Consider the following 16,183-nt stretch of genomic DNA (forward strand, 5'->3'; position numbering starts at 1 on the left):
ACAGGCAATTTTAATACTGTATTTAAAGGCCTGAAACTGTGTTACTTCTCTCTGATCTGTCTTAGCCATGTCTGTACACATGGCGGGGGGCAGGGGAGGGGGGGGGAATCAAGGGTCTTAATTGGAAGGACCCAGCTTTCTTGACTCTCACTATCTTGCACCTATCCGTGACCTTGTCTCCCCATTCCACTGTTTGTTTTCTCCTCCAGTGTTAGCTTTCGTTATAATCTTTTTATATTGTGCAGGGTCCATCTTTAAATGTTGTCTTTCACTTGATCCATTTCTGCCCAGGGTTAGAGGGAAAAGCTGGTGTGTATGTGGTGTGTGTATGTGTGTGTGTGTGTGTGTGTGTGTGTGTGTGTATGTACGGACGATTTATTTATTTACTAATTTAGAGACATGTTCTCAGGTAGCTCAAGTGAGTCTCAAACGTGATGTGTAGCCAGGGATAGCCTTGAACTCCTGATTCCCCTACCTCAGCTTCTCAAGTGTTGGGTTTACGGACATGTGTCTTCACAAGGGGATATTGTTTGGTTTTGGGACAAAGTCTCTGTGTAGCCCAGACTGGTCTGGATCCTATGATCCTCTCCTCTGAGTCTTCCTAGTACAGGCAAGGACTTCCACATCTGGTGGGAAAACTCTAGTTTAGATAGAGCTTTTCCTCCTCCTCCTTTCCTCCCTCCTCCTCCTTGCTCCCCCTCCTCCCCCCTCCTCCCTCTCCTCTTCCTCCTCTCCTCTCCTTCTCCTCCCCCCTCCTTCTTTTTAAATTGACTCTGGAATTGGGAGAGACTTTAGAGGACCCTGTAGTCCTTGCTTAAGTAATAAGCTCTACTTTCAACAGACCTTCCCTCTGATTAGGCTTTGCACAGCAGAGCTGCTCTGTTTAAAAGAGAAACGAGGGGCTTGGAGCCTACCTCCCATTGCTCCTTGGCAAGAGGCAGCCCTGTGATCTTTGTCCAGTTCAGTGCTTGTTTCTGTCCCACTGGTTTCTTCCTCCATCCACTTCACCAAACACAGTTAATTCACACTCTCCTTTATTCTGTTTGCAGGAGATAGATGAGACAATTTTATAGGTCAACATTATAGTCCCTTAAGAACTGATAAATGAGCCAGGCATGGCTGTGCATTCCTATAGTCCTAGCACTTGGGATTCTGAGGCAGGAGGATTACAACATTGGCACCAGCCTAGGCTATATATTGATACTCTGTACCAACCGAATAAACTGAAAAACAATTAGCAAAATGGACTAGTCCAGCTCTGTGGCTCATACCTGCAATCCCAGCAAGTCCAGCTCTGTGGCTCATACCTGCAATCCCAGCAACTGGAGAGTCTGAGTCAGGATTTCTACAAGTTTGAGGCCAGCCTGAGTTATAAAATAAGGCTCTATCTTAAAACAAAATAACTTCAAAATAATCGAATAACCCCTTTTTACATCCAAGAAATCAAGAAGTTCAAATAGAGCAAGCGTGGTATAGAGTGGAGGGGATGTGGGGTTGCTGGGTGGGGTTTGAACACAGCCAGATACATTCCAGGTGGGCAGATGCATTCTTGGTCAGTCAAGGCAGCACAAGGTCATCTCTTTATCATCCGCCATGGGCATGGCTGACATCAAGAAAGAACCTACAACCCCGTCTTAGAAAGTCAGTCTGAATCGTTGCCTAGGCTGGTGGGTCTAGCTAGCCACATGCACACTCAGGGTGGCTCCGTGGATCAGGAGCCCTGGGTGAGGGAGGCTGGTGTTGAGGCTCCATTTCCTAGAGCTTTGTGTGTCTCCCCAGGGCGCACGCTTCTGAGTCTACAATGGGGGTAGGGCACTAATCTCGTGCTCAAGCTCCATTGGACAGATGGTTTCCTCCACCCCGGCATCTGCTGAGCTCAGTAGAGGGTGTCTGGGCTGGTTGTGCAAGTAGAGGGAGCAGGAAAAGGAAGGGCAAAACCAAACGCTGAGAGGGGAGACTTATCACCAAGTAGCAGGCTCTTCTCCTTCTCAATGTCTAATATGAAATGAAGTTTCTCAACAAGAAAACCAACCGCTATCCACACCTGACCGCCTCTGCCCCTACTTTCAGGTTCAGACTGAAGAAAACTAAGTATATTGTAAGCTTTAAGAAGGAAGACTCAAGAGCCCGGGTGAGACACGAGGAAGTGCCCTGGCCTCACTTAACCCCACGTGGGGTTGGGAAAGAATAGACTGGGGTCAAGTTTCAAGATGCCTTTAACCAACTTGTTTTTCGGGTTTTCAGGTTTTTTTTTTTTTTTTTTTTTGGTTTTTCCTCTTTGTTCTTTTAGCCTGAAGTCTAGAGGGAATTTGTTCTGTAGCTGGTAGCTTGGGGCAGCCATGATTTTCATACAAACTTCTCTATCTCACTAAGGATGGCAAAGACTGTCAGAACCTCTCCATTTCTACGGCCCCAGGGAAGCAGTCACTCTAGTCTTTGCTCCCTGTTTCTCTTTCACAGCATCTCAGGACTTGGGACTTGGGATCCTCCAGGTTTTTTTTTTTTTTTTTTTTTTTGTGTGTGTGTGTGTGTGTGTGTGTGTGTGTGTGGTTTGTTGAGGCAGGGTGTCTCCGAGTAGCCCTGGCTATCCTAGAACTCGATCAGTAGACTAGACCAGCTCCAAACTCAGAGATCCACCTGCCTCTGCCTCCCAAGTGCTGGGATTATTTGCATGTGATACCACGCCCAGCAGGTCCTCCAAGTTTTTATTCTGGAACTTGGTGTAACTCTGACCTGCTGGGTGAAGTCTTTATTTTAGAACATGGCCACTGAGTTATTCTTGCTGGACCCAAGCTCCATGCGTAGATTCCTCCATGGGTGCCTGCAGGGATTGTGTCTATCGGCTGTGGTCTTCAAAGACTGGACAAAACTGGGTTTGAATCTAAAAGCATCAGCTCTATTGTTTAATGCACTTACCAGGAAGGTCAAAAGTATGCCTGTTTGTTAAAACAAAACAAAACAAGTTTATCATTAGGCATGTAGGTGCTATAGAAGTGACAACTTTGGCACACCTCCCTGTTTCTGATGTCAAGCTGACGTGGTACCTGCCAGATCTTGAACAGTGGTGATGACTGCATTGTTGCTGTTGCTCTGTTCTCCTCTGCTCCCATCTGACATCTCTCTTATTTCTTTCAGCTTGGATTCCTCAGCACCATCACAGCTCAACCTGAGCAAAAGACTCTGAGGAGTCTCACTGGCACGTACCGCCATGTTGACCGTACCACTGGCCAGGTGCTAACCTGCGACAAGTGTCCGGCAGGAACATATGTCTCGGAGCACTGTACCAACACAAGCCTGAGAGTCTGCAGCAGCTGCCCTGCGGGGACCTTTACCAGGCATGAGAATGGCATAGAGAGATGCCATGACTGTAGTCAGCCATGCCCATGGCCGATGATTGAGAGATTACCTTGTGCTGCCTTGACTGACCGAGAATGCATCTGCCCACCTGGAATGTATCAGTCTAATGGCACCTGCGCTCCTCATACAGTGTGCCCTGTGGGCTGGGGTGTGCGGAAGAAAGGGACAGAGAATGAAGATGTGCGGTGTAAGCAATGTGCTCGGGGTACCTTCTCTGACGTGCCTTCCAGTGTGATGAAGTGTAAAGCTCACACAGACTGTCTGGGTCAGAACCTGGTGGTGGTCAAGCCGGGGACCAAGGAGACAGACAACATCTGTGGCATGCACCTGTCTTTCTCCAGCACAGCCTCACCTTCTTCCCCTGGCACAGCTATCTTTTCTCACCCTGAGCACATGGAATCCCACGATGTCCCTTCCTCCACCTATGAGCCCCAAGGTAACTCAACCTCCCGAATTACTTGTTTGAGGAAGGCTTTGAGCTCAATAGAGGGGGCTTTAACCAAAGAAGTGTTCTCTCCACTTTGCTAAATCTAAAAGCCATCCCTTGGAGGAGGGAGCCTTGATTTTTGTGACTAATTAAATTTGGCTTCTTTAACTTAATAGAAATATTGCAACTCAGAAGGTTTCTATTAGGAGACAACAGATATCTAGAAACTAGGTTACATCAAACTGGCAAAGAAGAACGGTGAGAAATAAGGACAGTGTGTGACCTTGTGCAAATCACCTAACCCATTCGGTGCTGGGCTCGAGTGAGAAAGTTGAGAAATTTTAGATGTTTAAGGTTCCTTTCAGATTAAAAAAGTTATGCAAAATGGAGCTAATCATGGGTAGACAGAGCCAGAAGGAGAGATAACAAGGGAGTAATTATGTCAGGAAGGAAGGGAGGAGTTTTGACTCCAAGGTAGGACAAAAAGGAGAAGTTTAAATCTAAGTGAAGGTGACCAGCCCTCACATCTGGAAAAAAATGACTTAATGATTTTTTTCAGCTTGAGTTCATGGCCTTTATCCCTATTTGCTTACTATATTCCAGTCAACACTCAGGCAGAAGTTCAAAATTTGCCAGAACTTCTATCATCTCATTTTTTTCCCCATGAGATATAGCCAACTTAAGTTGTGTCTACTAGCACACCTTTGGGTGTGACGATGTCTGGCCTTCAATTGCAGGGAACGCTTTCTGAAGCCTGTGTTTTGAAATGAAGAGACAGGTATGAGTAGCCCTGGGGGCTGACACAAGTCGAGTTCTGTCTCAGGTTCCATCCCTCACACTCTTTTGTGAGGACTAATTGTGGAAATATCACAGAAAGAAGTTCACAAAGCCAACCCCAACCCTGTGTGATCTTTGAGATGGCTCTTAGGAGAGTCCAGCCTTACTCTATTAACTGACCTGTTGCACAGGGTTGGCATTGAGCCCGAGCTCTTTTCTTTATCTTAGTCATGGGCTCTGTTTCATCATTGAGTCATGAAAGGTGAGGGAGGAGGAGAGCGAGCAAAGAAATTTAACTGAAATGAGTTCTCTGCACAATCCAATCAATGAAGGGTTACTAGTGGTAAATAGACATTTATCCACGTAGAACGTGAAATCGAGGGGAAGCTGTTTAGGAGAGTCTAGGAGAGCTCAAATATTGTTTTCCCCAAAGATGCCCGTAGTTAAATAGTTAAATAGAGCTTAACTATTTATATTTTTATCTTTTATATAAAGATGCTGTTAGGACCTTTATGAAAATGGGCAAAATAATATTTGATCTTCAGCTCCAACAGCCATCTCTTCTTTGATTATCTGCCCTCACTTGGAGATGACAAGGGACAGGAGAGAATGTGTAGATGCCCAAATATGGAAAAGCTCTTCCCCCTCCTTACTCTTTTTTTCTAGGCATGAACTCAACAGATTCCAACTCTACTGCCTCTGTTAGAACTAAGGTACCAAGTGACATCGAGGAAGGGACAGTGCCTGACAATACGAGCTCAACAAGTGGGAAGGAAGGCACGAACAGGACCCTGCCAAGCCCACCACAAGTTACCCACCAGCAAGGCCCCCACCACAGACACATTCTGAAGCTGCTGCCGTCGTCCATGGAGGCCGCTGGTGAGAAGTCCAGCACAGCCATCAAGGCCCCCAAGAGGGGCCATCCCAGACAGAACCCACACAAGCATTTTGACATCAATGAGCATTTGCCCTGGATGATTGTACTCTTTCTTCTGCTGGTCCTGGTGCTGATAGTGGTGTGCAGTATCCGAAAGAGCTCCAGGACTCTCAAGAAGGGGCCCCGGCAGGATCCCAGTGCCATAGTGGAAAAGGCAGGGCTGAAGAAGTCCTTGACCCCAACCCAGAACCGGGAGAAATGGATCTACTACCGCAACGGCCATGGTGAGCTGCTTCTGTTTCCTCTGTGTGTGTAGAGCGCTCGGCCTCACTCCTATTTTCTAAAGGGGTGGGAGATCTGTAGGTTGTGGAGTCCCTTTTCTTCACCAAGGGCTTTTCATGATCTAGCAGGTTCTAGAACTCGATTCTGACCATCTCTTACAAATAATGCACTCAGACAGAGTCACCTCTTTCCATTTCCCTCCCTTGCACCATTGGAACTGGAAAATGTTGCTAAATCAGAGACCCGCAAGCCATTGCGAGGGATTTATATATTTTAACTGTGTTCTTTAGCAAATGAAGGAATTTAATTCAGAGAGGTCTCACCCAAACAAGAGACTAATTGTTCAGAACTCATGGCACCAGACTTCACATCTCTTACTACTTGCAACCCTTTCTTCTTTCTGTTTAAAAAGAGAATTCCAAACACATACTATCTGTGTGTGGGTTATGGGCTGTGTGTGTGTGTGTGTGTGTGTGTGTGTGTGTGTGTGTGTGCATGCATGCATGCAAGCTCAAACATGCTATAATGTGGAGGTCAGGGGACAACTTTCAGAAGTCAGTTCTCTCCTCCGGCTGTGCACTCCAGGGATCAAACTCAGGCTTGTGTAGCAAAGAGCTTTTAGCACACAGAGCCATCTTGCCAGCAAACACTTCCCTTTTCTGTCACAAGGCTGAGGAAATGCAATGAAATAGAGTTTAAAACTAAATTTATGTAGGTTAACTGGGCTGCAAGGTTTAGATGTGAACCTTACTTTTGGCTCTGTATCTTCATGCACACACACACACACACATACGCATACACACAAGCACACACATATGCATATACACAAGCACACACATACACACACATGCACACACGTATACACACACACACACACACACACACACACACACACACACACACACACCCCTCCCTTCTAAATGTTTAGGATCTCACTCTGTCCAGGGAACAGAAATATCTGCTAAGTGATGGATACACACCATAAGAGGTTTGCCTTTGTCTGAGGCCATGTCTCTCACTCAGTAGCCTCTGTGTGTGATAGAGGCTAGAATATTTTGGTCTTTTCTCTTTTAAAGGCAAAAATAGCTTACAGTACTTACTTGTCTCTGCGCTCGGTCTGACATGAAGGCAGCAATTTGGTTCCCCCCGCTGTGGTTGTAACTTCCTTTCCTGAGTGAAAGCAGCCTCTGGAAATCCCATTCAGATGTTTCCTTTCCCATTTTCAGATAAAGGTGTGCCCACCTTTCGACAAACTGGTTTTGAAAGTGCTTATACTCTTTGGTATAATAATTTTATTTTGGGACTCTATCACTGAGGTATAAACAATTTTTTTTTTAAGTAAGCACAGCGAACATAAACGCTCTTGTGGGAAGAGGAGACAGGATCTTACCCTGTAGCCAGGTGGGCCTTGAACTTGTGATTCTCTGGTGTCAGCCTCTTTAGTGTTGGGATTAGAGGTGTAGGACAAAAAGCCTGGCTAACCTTATAGCTATTTAACTTAGCCTTGTATAGCATTAACATTGCAAACAAATAAAGTACCAATTCTAGGGAACTAGTCGAGCAAATGCTGAACTGTGCAGTGTAATGGAATGTTTTTACCCAGTCCAAAGAGTCGTTTATATTTTGTAAAAGGAACAGACAGAGCTACATAGTTTACAATAGTCCCAACTCTTTTAAACCTTCAGAGGTTGGAAGGAAAGATGCCAGCGTGAAGAACGGTTCCAGGATGGCAGGATTTTGTCCTCTTTCCCATCTTATTGTTAGTACCCCACAAGTGGTACAAGTTTTGTATTACAGGAAGTTGGAGAGGAACGTTAAGATCCAACTTATCTTGCCTCCCTTAACAACTTGGGGGACTATTCGGTGGAATGCTGGGGCAGCACCCTTCCTGGTACAGACTCCCAGGGCTCTCCAACTTTCTGACATGGTAGCCTCCAGTTGTCACCTGTGTGTGTGTTGGGCTGTCTTCATAGCTCTCCTGGGATGCCTGTGGCCCTTGGGCTGCTGGTTGGCTATATCTGGCTGTAGCTTGTGTTGACCCTCTGGAATCCTCTGGAAACCTGGTGGCTGGAAAAGCCTCCCCATCAACCTCTGCCTTTCTAATAAAAACTTTTAAAAAGCTTCCTATGGATACATAATTCTAATTCTAGGAGAAGTTGTGAGGAGAATACCTATATTCATGTCATCAGGTTGGTCTTATTCTTCATTTTGCTGTGGTTGTTCTGAGACAGTGTCTCATATAGCCCAGGCGACTCTCAAATTCACCATGTAGCCAAAGCTGCCCTTGAATTCCTTTTTCCTCCTGCCTCAGACTCGCTTATGCTAGGATTACACACATGTGCCACCACATCCCACTTCAGATTTTACTCCATGTTGTTATGTTCTTTGCTTCTGAAGCCATACAGTAATTTTACACAAGAGAGTATGCATTACAGAATAGCTCGTTATATTTAATGAAGTGTATAAAACACACTGTATTTATATACCTATTTATCTAATAGATAAAATAAATTTCCCAAATGCTTTCATGGTCCTTTACCCTTCAATAAATTAATGTATTTCCTAACAATAAAGATACTCTCTTCGTAAAATATTTTGTAGTTTCCAACCTTAGTAAACTGAAAGTTGGAACCATACTTCGTTGTATACCTTGCTCCTTTTGCTGGCCTGGTGTCTACGTTTGCTCTCTGTTGTTATGATAAGCGAAAGAAACCTGAGGTGGGGGAACAGTATTTGCCTTACACTTCCGTGTCATAGGTCACCGTGGAGGGAAGTTAGGGCATGAACTCAAGTAGGAACCTGGAGGCAGGAACAGAAGCAGAAGCTATGGAGGAACACTGCTTATTGGCTTTCTCCCCACGCCTCCCCTGTTTGATTTATTTTTTTTAATATAGCCTGCCCAGAGGTAACACCATCCACAAAGGGCTGGGCCCTCCCATATCAATCGTTAATCAAGAAAGTGCCTCACAGACTTTTCTATGGGCCAACTCAATGGAGACATTTTTTCTTAATTGAGGTTCCCTCTTAGTAAGTGACTCTAGCTTGTGTCAAGCTGACAAAGAAATAATAACAACAACCCCACTAAAATACCCTCAATAAACAAACAAGTAACATCCAGTTAGGCTCTTGACAGAAAGAACATTTAGTTTTTTTTATTTGATGTGTGTGTGTGTGTGTGTGTGTATTTATATTTAGGTGGGTAAATGTGTGGTCATGTGTATGTACATGAATGTGGAGACCAGATATTGATATCATGTGTCTTCTGAGATCTCTCTCTCCATTCTCTTTCCTGATCAGGGTCTCTCATTGAAGCCTGAGCTTAGTGTAGCTCCCCAGAGTCACTCCGAAATCTTCCATCGCTACCATCTCAGATTCCAGCTGGGCCTTGCACCACCTGACTTTCCTATAGATACTAGGGATGTGCACTCCACTCCTGCTTGCATGGCAAACACTTCATCCACTGAGCACTTTCTTCTCTTAGGAGGTACACCTCTCCCTGTGAGTATCAGATCTAGTCTAGGATCAGATTTTGTGTTCAGCTCCCCCTGGAGTTACCTGTGCTCTGAGTCTACCTTGTTAGTAGAACGTGTGACTATCCTTTTAAGATTATGTAGGTCTAAAGTTATCCGTCCGTGATGATTCTATTAGTCAATAGTTGGCTGTTATAGTTTGTGATCAGATACAGTTTGAAACATGCTTTTGGAACATAGTTTTAAAATTCTAAGAACACAGCAAGTTGTAATGATAAAGGCTGGCCCAGGAGCAGAAAGCAATGGAGTGCAATAACCTTAAGCATTCTTTTTAAAAATGTATTACACGATTATTTGATTACTTCCATAGTGTGTTAGGGTATGTGCATACCATGGGCGTATATTGAGGTTAGAAGACAGTTTGCAGGGGTCAGTTCTTTTTTACCACTATGTGGACCTAAGGGATAGAATCCAGGTCTTAAGGCTTAATGCCAAGGGCCTTTGCCCTCCTAGCCACCTCATCAGCCTGACCTTCAACATTCTTACAGCTCTGTTCACCTCATGAAATGTCACGTGTTCTTACAACAACATCTTGTTTTATGTGAAAGGGATGGAAGTGGAAAGATCAAACCCAACCCAGTCATCCACTTTGGTCCCTTCAATGGGGCATCTTTTAAGTCGTCTCTGTTTGATGTAAGTAGCCCTTTCCGTAGTTCAGCCTTCCTCGGGTTTCCACATTGGGATATTTCTGTTTGAGGTGTTTCTCTACGGAAGGCCTTTTCTTTCCAAATTGCTAGGTTCAAGGGTGTAAGCAGGTAAAATCCTACTACAAAGAGAGGTTCTGTTCAGTGAGAGCTGTAGCAGGTGCACTGGGCTCTCTGTGAACAATGCCTCCTTGATCGGACTGTATTGTGCTCAGGCAGCAGATTATCCCGCCTCACGAGATCTCTTCCTGGTTCTTGTCCATTCAGTATGAATGGCTTATGAGAATGAGGACCGAATACCCAGGAGTCTTCTATCAAAGGTCCTGGTAGACCTCCTTTATTTACCAGGGCCCTCTGTAACAGAGGCCTGCCGGGCTCTTCTTTCTAAAATTATTATTATATGACAGTTTCATATATACACACACTGTGGTTATATTCTCCAACCATTAACTCTGGTACAGTCTTTCTTTCTGCCTGAACGTTTTCCTCTATGTAACTGCCTCTTACTTACTTTTCCATTAAGGAAAATGATAATCCTGTCCCACAGCATCCAATAGTGGTCCATAAACAGATCTTCAGGAACGACATGGGGGTTCACGTCACTTCCTGTGATGTAACCTTGAAGGCCTCAATGTTGAGCAGGTACCGACCTCATTGCCACTGTGTGTCACGGTTGCAGAGATTGTGCTGTGTCTCAGGGACCTGCGGGATCTTGCTTGCCTTGTCAGACCTCAGCACTCTGAAGCTCTGGTCTTCTTCCCATAAAGCCCTCCTAGGTTTTTCTGTCTGCCATTGACACACAGTTTCTAAAGTTGATGTTTCAAGCACCATGATTCTGTTCTCATGGAGTCCTATGGTTAGACCCAGGAGCAGCACCTTCGAAGGCTACGTGTGAAAGGCTACATGCCATGGTACTCCGTAGCTTCCTTCCTTACCAAAGTCAGAAGAGTTTGAAGGTTGGGAGGGTGGGAAGAGGCAGTGGCTTCTTGCAGTATACCCACTTTAGCAGTGGGGATCATAAGTAAGTCCCTCTAGAATTTTTATCTATGAACCCTATTTAAAGATTTTGTTATTAAGTTAAGCTGTCATAATGATGTGAGCCTATTGTTTGGGCTCTAATTGCCATCCTTTGTCATCTTTGTGGAAATAGATTTCTTTTTGTATTATAACCCCAAGATAATGGGGTCAGTGTGGGTGGGTGTACAGAAGTTCCACTTGATTTTAAATGAAAATGAAGGAGCTGGAGAGATGGCTCAGTGGTTAGAAGCTACGGCCGTTCTTCCAGAGACTCTAGAGTGGTTTGTAACGGCCTATGTACAATGCCAGCTCCAAGGGAACTTAACATCTCTGGTCTCTGTGGGCACCTGCTCTTACATGCACAGACATATAATTTAAACAAGTAAACATTTTCTAAAGATGATTAGTGCAAAACGCCAGGCATAGAGGCTCATGTCTATAATCCTAGCACTTGAGAGGCTGAGGCAGGGGTGCTGCTGCAAGATCTAGGACAGCAAAATGAGTTGTAGGTTAGAATCGCCACATGGTGAATCAAAAGACAAACAAAAGTTAGATAAATAAAGTGAAATAAATGTAGGCTACATAGAAAATATTTTTTATTTGATGTGTTTTTTTTCTCACTCATAAGGGAGTGCACACACACACACACATACACACACACACACACACTAAATGATAATGATAGTAAAACTTAGTCTCCCCACAACTGCACTGAGGAAGTATGGGAAGATCCCCCCCAAAGTCATGTTTTTCTCTTCCTTATGTCTGCAGAAGGTAAAACGCCATGGTCCAGCCTCATTGGCAGTGGGGTGGCCAAGAATAGGAACCAATTGTGCACACTCACGGTTGTTTCTAACCAGTGCCATTGCTGTTTCTTTTCCTTCAATTATTTACTGTCCCTCATGTCTTTCTTCCCCATTTCTAGCATTTGCAAACGTGCCTGAAGTTGAGACCAGGCAACCTGTTTTTCTAGAAACTTTAAGGGGATGTTTGGAGATTGGGCTAGCACAATGTCAGTGTTCACTACGTACTGATGGAGGAAGTATATGGGAAAGTGCAGGGGGGAACACAGACACTGCTCTGACTGCACTGGATCATGTTTCCCTTTGCTCTTAGGTTTTAGAGTATGGATTAAAGTGAGATGTAGAAAAGGGAGTGAGAAAGGGGAACTGGATTTACCTAGTTTAGAGTGTATGTAGCTTCTGGCTGGCCTAGCTGTTCAGTGGTCTGCCTCAGGTAGCTAGTGTGCATTTGACAGTGTATCAGTGTAAGACATGCGACCTATAGAGACAGCATTTTTCCTTAAAGTGAACAGCAGCAAACACTGTGTTTCTGGGGTTCTCTTAGAAGTAGACTGCTGTGCTTCGGTGGCCAAAAGGGAGAGAGGTCATTCTCTGTACTTGGTTTATTTTGATTTTTACTCTTAAAAAGGGTTTAATGTAGCCTGGACTGGCTATATTACATTGCATAGCAGAGGATGGCCTTGAGCTTTTTGATCACTCAGCTTTCACTTCCTGAGTCTCGGGATGGCTGGAATCATAGGTGTGCCTGATCTGGCTTATGGTATGGTGGGCTGAACCCAGGGCTTTGTGTATGCAGACAAATTCTCTGTCAACTTTACTTCTCTAATATTCTATATAGCAATCCATTCTAAGGTACTCTTTCTGAATTTCTAGTTCTTTCCATCTGTCACCTTAACTAACACGCCTAATCTCCTCTCATAGCCTGTAAATTCTTAGAGACACTACTAAGTTTTACCATGTGGCCTTACACTTGGCCCATGCCTTGGGGCTCAAATGGCCTATGCCTGAGTTGTTTGCTGTGGTAGCTACATGCTTTGAGATGTTTAAGCTAAAGTTAACTAAAAAGCAAAACTCACCTTCTTAGTTGCACCAAGGATTACCTGAACGCCTAATAGGCATACGTGACTAATACTTGCTTGACCACATTGGGACAGATGGAACATTTCCGTGGTCTAGAACACTCTGCCAGATAGCAGTGGTCTGAACATCCAAGGACTAATCTACTTATTCTTTCAAGGTTGTGAGGTGATTGTTTAAATTTAAAGCCATCGAACAGTTGAGTTTGTCCTTGCTGGCATACAATGATGTTGTGTTAGGAAATCAAACCAAGAGTTTGTTTCCCAGATTTATTTTATTTGTAATGATGTGAATCTGTGTGGGGTATATGCACACGGTGGGTGCTGGGAACAAACTCAGGATCTCTGCAAGAGCAGTATGTGCTCTTAGCCACTGACCCATCTCTCCGGCCCTTAGATCGAGGGCTCTTAGGGTGGGTCGGTTGTACGGATTATTTGTAGACTCCAGCACAAATTATTTTTGAGCCCCATAGGAAGCCTGCAGGATGTAATTGTACAGTTTGTGTCGAAACCGTTCGGCTCTGTTTTCATAGTGTCAGAAAAGCCCACAGTGAGTGTGTAAATTATCGGAGGGGGTCAGAGTCTAGCAAAACTTGATCTGGGCCATGGTTATCAGCCTGTGAAGTCTACCACAGGTTTGCCATTCTCAGGAGTTTTCTCTCTCACCTTCCGCTAACTGAAGCAGCCTAGATAAGTGGGTTCACTCCTCTTGGAGCCCTTCCTTGAGCTTAGCTGTGCTCAATTTGACCTTTAGGGGTGCCTATTTCTTACTCTGCTACAGGGATGCATTGCAAAGCTGAGTGACTGAAATGTCTATAATGTGTAATAGCTATCCTTGTCCCTGCAAAACAATCCCCAAATCCCTCCATCTCCTCTCAATAGATCCTGGCTTTTACCCAGAGGTTGCCATCTTACATGTGGACCTACCTCACCAGCGTACCTGCACAGACCTCGTACAGCTTGTCTCTTAGTCAAAGCAGAGCCATAGAGGAGGACACGGTGGTTTGGGTTCTAACCTTGACTTCCCGTATACTTTGAAGGGGGTATGAGTCTAGGAAAAATAGTGGACAGATGCTTAGAGATTTGGAATTCGGACTCCACTCTGTGTGCCTGAAGGGAAAACCAGAGAGGATGGATTGTCTCAAATCAGTATTCACAGAGGCACGTGTGGGCCAGGAGGCAAGGGAAGGTACAGGATTACACAGGCCAGAGCCATCTGTAATGCAGGTGCTGAGTGGAGGCATGGACTCAGTTCCCAAAGGGTTGCTTGCAGTTCTGAAGAGCAGCCATCGGCTGCAGAAATGACATATGGCCAGGACAGTTGACATCTAGATCTGCCCACCTACTGCAAAAAGCCTGTGGGTGATCCTGGAACAGACACATACTGTCTTTGCTGGTCAGATTTTTTTTTTTTTAGTGAAATCAGGACACTTAAAGGCTTAGGTGGCAGAGTTTAAGGCTGAAGATGATCAATGTGATGATATGGTTTTTGTTGTTGTTGTTGTTGTTGTTGTTGAGTTAGATGAGTGCACTTCTTGTCACCCTGATATTTGATAGGACAAATGTAGGCCGCGTGGGTCCTGCATATACTGTAGTGTGGGAGCAGTGTGTGGCTACTCAGAGAAGGGAAGCCAGGATTAATCCCAGCTTTATGCTACAGAGGGATCCTGTGTTCACCGAAACACCAAAGACCACTCTCCAGCTGATGACAGAGTGACGGTAGAGTAGTAAATGCTTCTGCTTGTGTGTGTCACATGAGGCCGGGCAAGGCTGAGGCTGTACAGGGACTCTGTGCTTATGTGGGGTGTAGAGGATACCTCGGTATCAAGAGAGATTCAACAACTATTCCAGAACTGATGTTTGGAGACAATCTTTTCAATGTGTCACAATAGTCCATCATGCATTGTGCATCCCAGAGTAAGGGAAGAGCCGTGACTAAGGCTCTCACTTATTTTTGAACTTGAACACTAAGATCTTGGTGCCATGACGGAGCCCCAGCTACAACTCCTGAGCTTCTGGAAGCTTGCTCGTCACCCATCCATGCCAGCTGTGAAGAGCTCAGCAGCTCCTATGTATCTGTAAAAAACAGGACCGAGGATGGACATGTCAAATGTCCCTCCAATCGCGGCTTGGTATCCATCAATAAAGTTTAGGCTAGCCTGAAGCCTTTTTAAATTTTACATATTCTAACCATGGTCTATTAGTGTGAGCATAAGTCTCTCTAGTAAAAGGATTCCTAAGTTCCATGTTTACTGTGGGCTAGTTCCTGTTTACAGTTCATTACAACTATGAATTTAAGTTCTGTAGGATAATCCGAAGTGGTCCGTGGGGGTTGGGTGGAGAAACTGTCACTCATACAGAGATAGAAAACTCAAGTTTCAGAAATGAGTTACTTCCCTTGTAGAAAGGCCGTGGCATAGCCTGGTTTTGCCTGTGGGGTAAGTGACTTGAAGAAGGTGACTCTCCAGAGACCCAGGCAAAGTTCTTGTCTGTTGGGGACATCTTTAGCCATGACAACCATGGCTTTCTTCAGGGACAAATGAAGCAAGGGATGTTAGGCTAGAGGGAGATTCTATTCTCTGTCTTAGTTATTCCCTGCTCCCTCTTAGCTCTGCTTCTTGCTGCTGGATTCTCTCTCACCTGGGAATCCTTGTTAACTGTACGTGAACTGCTAACCTGAGGAGAACCTGAGTAGCCAGCCAGCTGGAGCCGAATTACTTGTTTGGGTAATTCAGGAAAGCAAGCAGCGCAAGTGCATTGTCCTGGCTTATTCTGAGACAACAGGGGAAATAAGGGGGAGGTTGGTAGCCAGCATCACATTTAAGGTATCCTAAGGTAAAGAAAACATTGGGATTTTTTTTAAGATTGATTTTTTTTTAAAGATTTATTTTATTTATTTTCTGTGTATGAGTACACTGTAGCTGTACAGATGGCCATGAGCCATCATGTCTCTGGCCCTGCTTGATCCACCCTGCTCGATCAGGACCTGCTTGATATGCCCTGCTCAATCCAGCCCTGCTTTCTCCGGTGTAATTCACTGTAGCTGTCTTCAGATGCACCAGAAGAGGGCGTCCGAGCTCATTACAGGTGGTTGTGAGCCACCATGTGGTTGCTGGGATCCGAACTCAGGACCTTCGGAAGAGCAGTCAGTGCTCTTACCCGCTGAGCCATCTTGCCAGCCCAAGATTGATTTTTTTTAAATTGTTTTTCAGTGATGTTTTTATTTATGTGTGTTTGAGCACCAAGATTGAGGCTGTCTTAGCATACTAGGGCTTACAGGGAGGGCCCTGGTAACGGGGGTGGGGGTGGGGGTGGGGGGGAGGAGGGGGGATTGGTTTTGTTCTGTTTTGTTTTTTTTGGAAAACCTAGAGGTTGGACGTTGATGAGATTGCA

At 44.9% G+C, this 16,183-nt stretch overlaps 1 protein-coding gene across 3 annotated transcripts in view; it reads left to right on the forward strand.

Moving 5' to 3' along the window:
* Tnfrsf21 (TNF receptor superfamily member 21) overlaps positions 1 to 16,183 on the forward strand; it is a 76,042-nt gene that overhangs the window by 18,949 nt on the left and 40,910 nt on the right. For 2 of the 3 annotated variants that reach the window (XM_031346807.1, XM_031346808.1), the window contains exons 2-3: positions 3,136 to 3,793; positions 5,228 to 5,722. In XM_031346807.1, the coding sequence (XP_031202667.1) occupies positions 3,136 to 3,793; positions 5,228 to 5,722 (1,153 nt within the window). Of the gene's footprint in view, positions 1 to 1,990; positions 2,132 to 3,135; positions 3,794 to 5,227; positions 5,723 to 16,183 lie in introns of those variants that run through there. The other variant, XM_031346806.1, reaches the window with a different exon arrangement.

Source organism: Mastomys coucha, unplaced genomic scaffold (assembly GCF_008632895.1).
Source record: "Mastomys coucha isolate ucsf_1 unplaced genomic scaffold, UCSF_Mcou_1 pScaffold3, whole genome shotgun sequence".
NCBI lineage: Eukaryota > Metazoa > Chordata > Mammalia > Rodentia > Muridae > Mastomys > Mastomys coucha.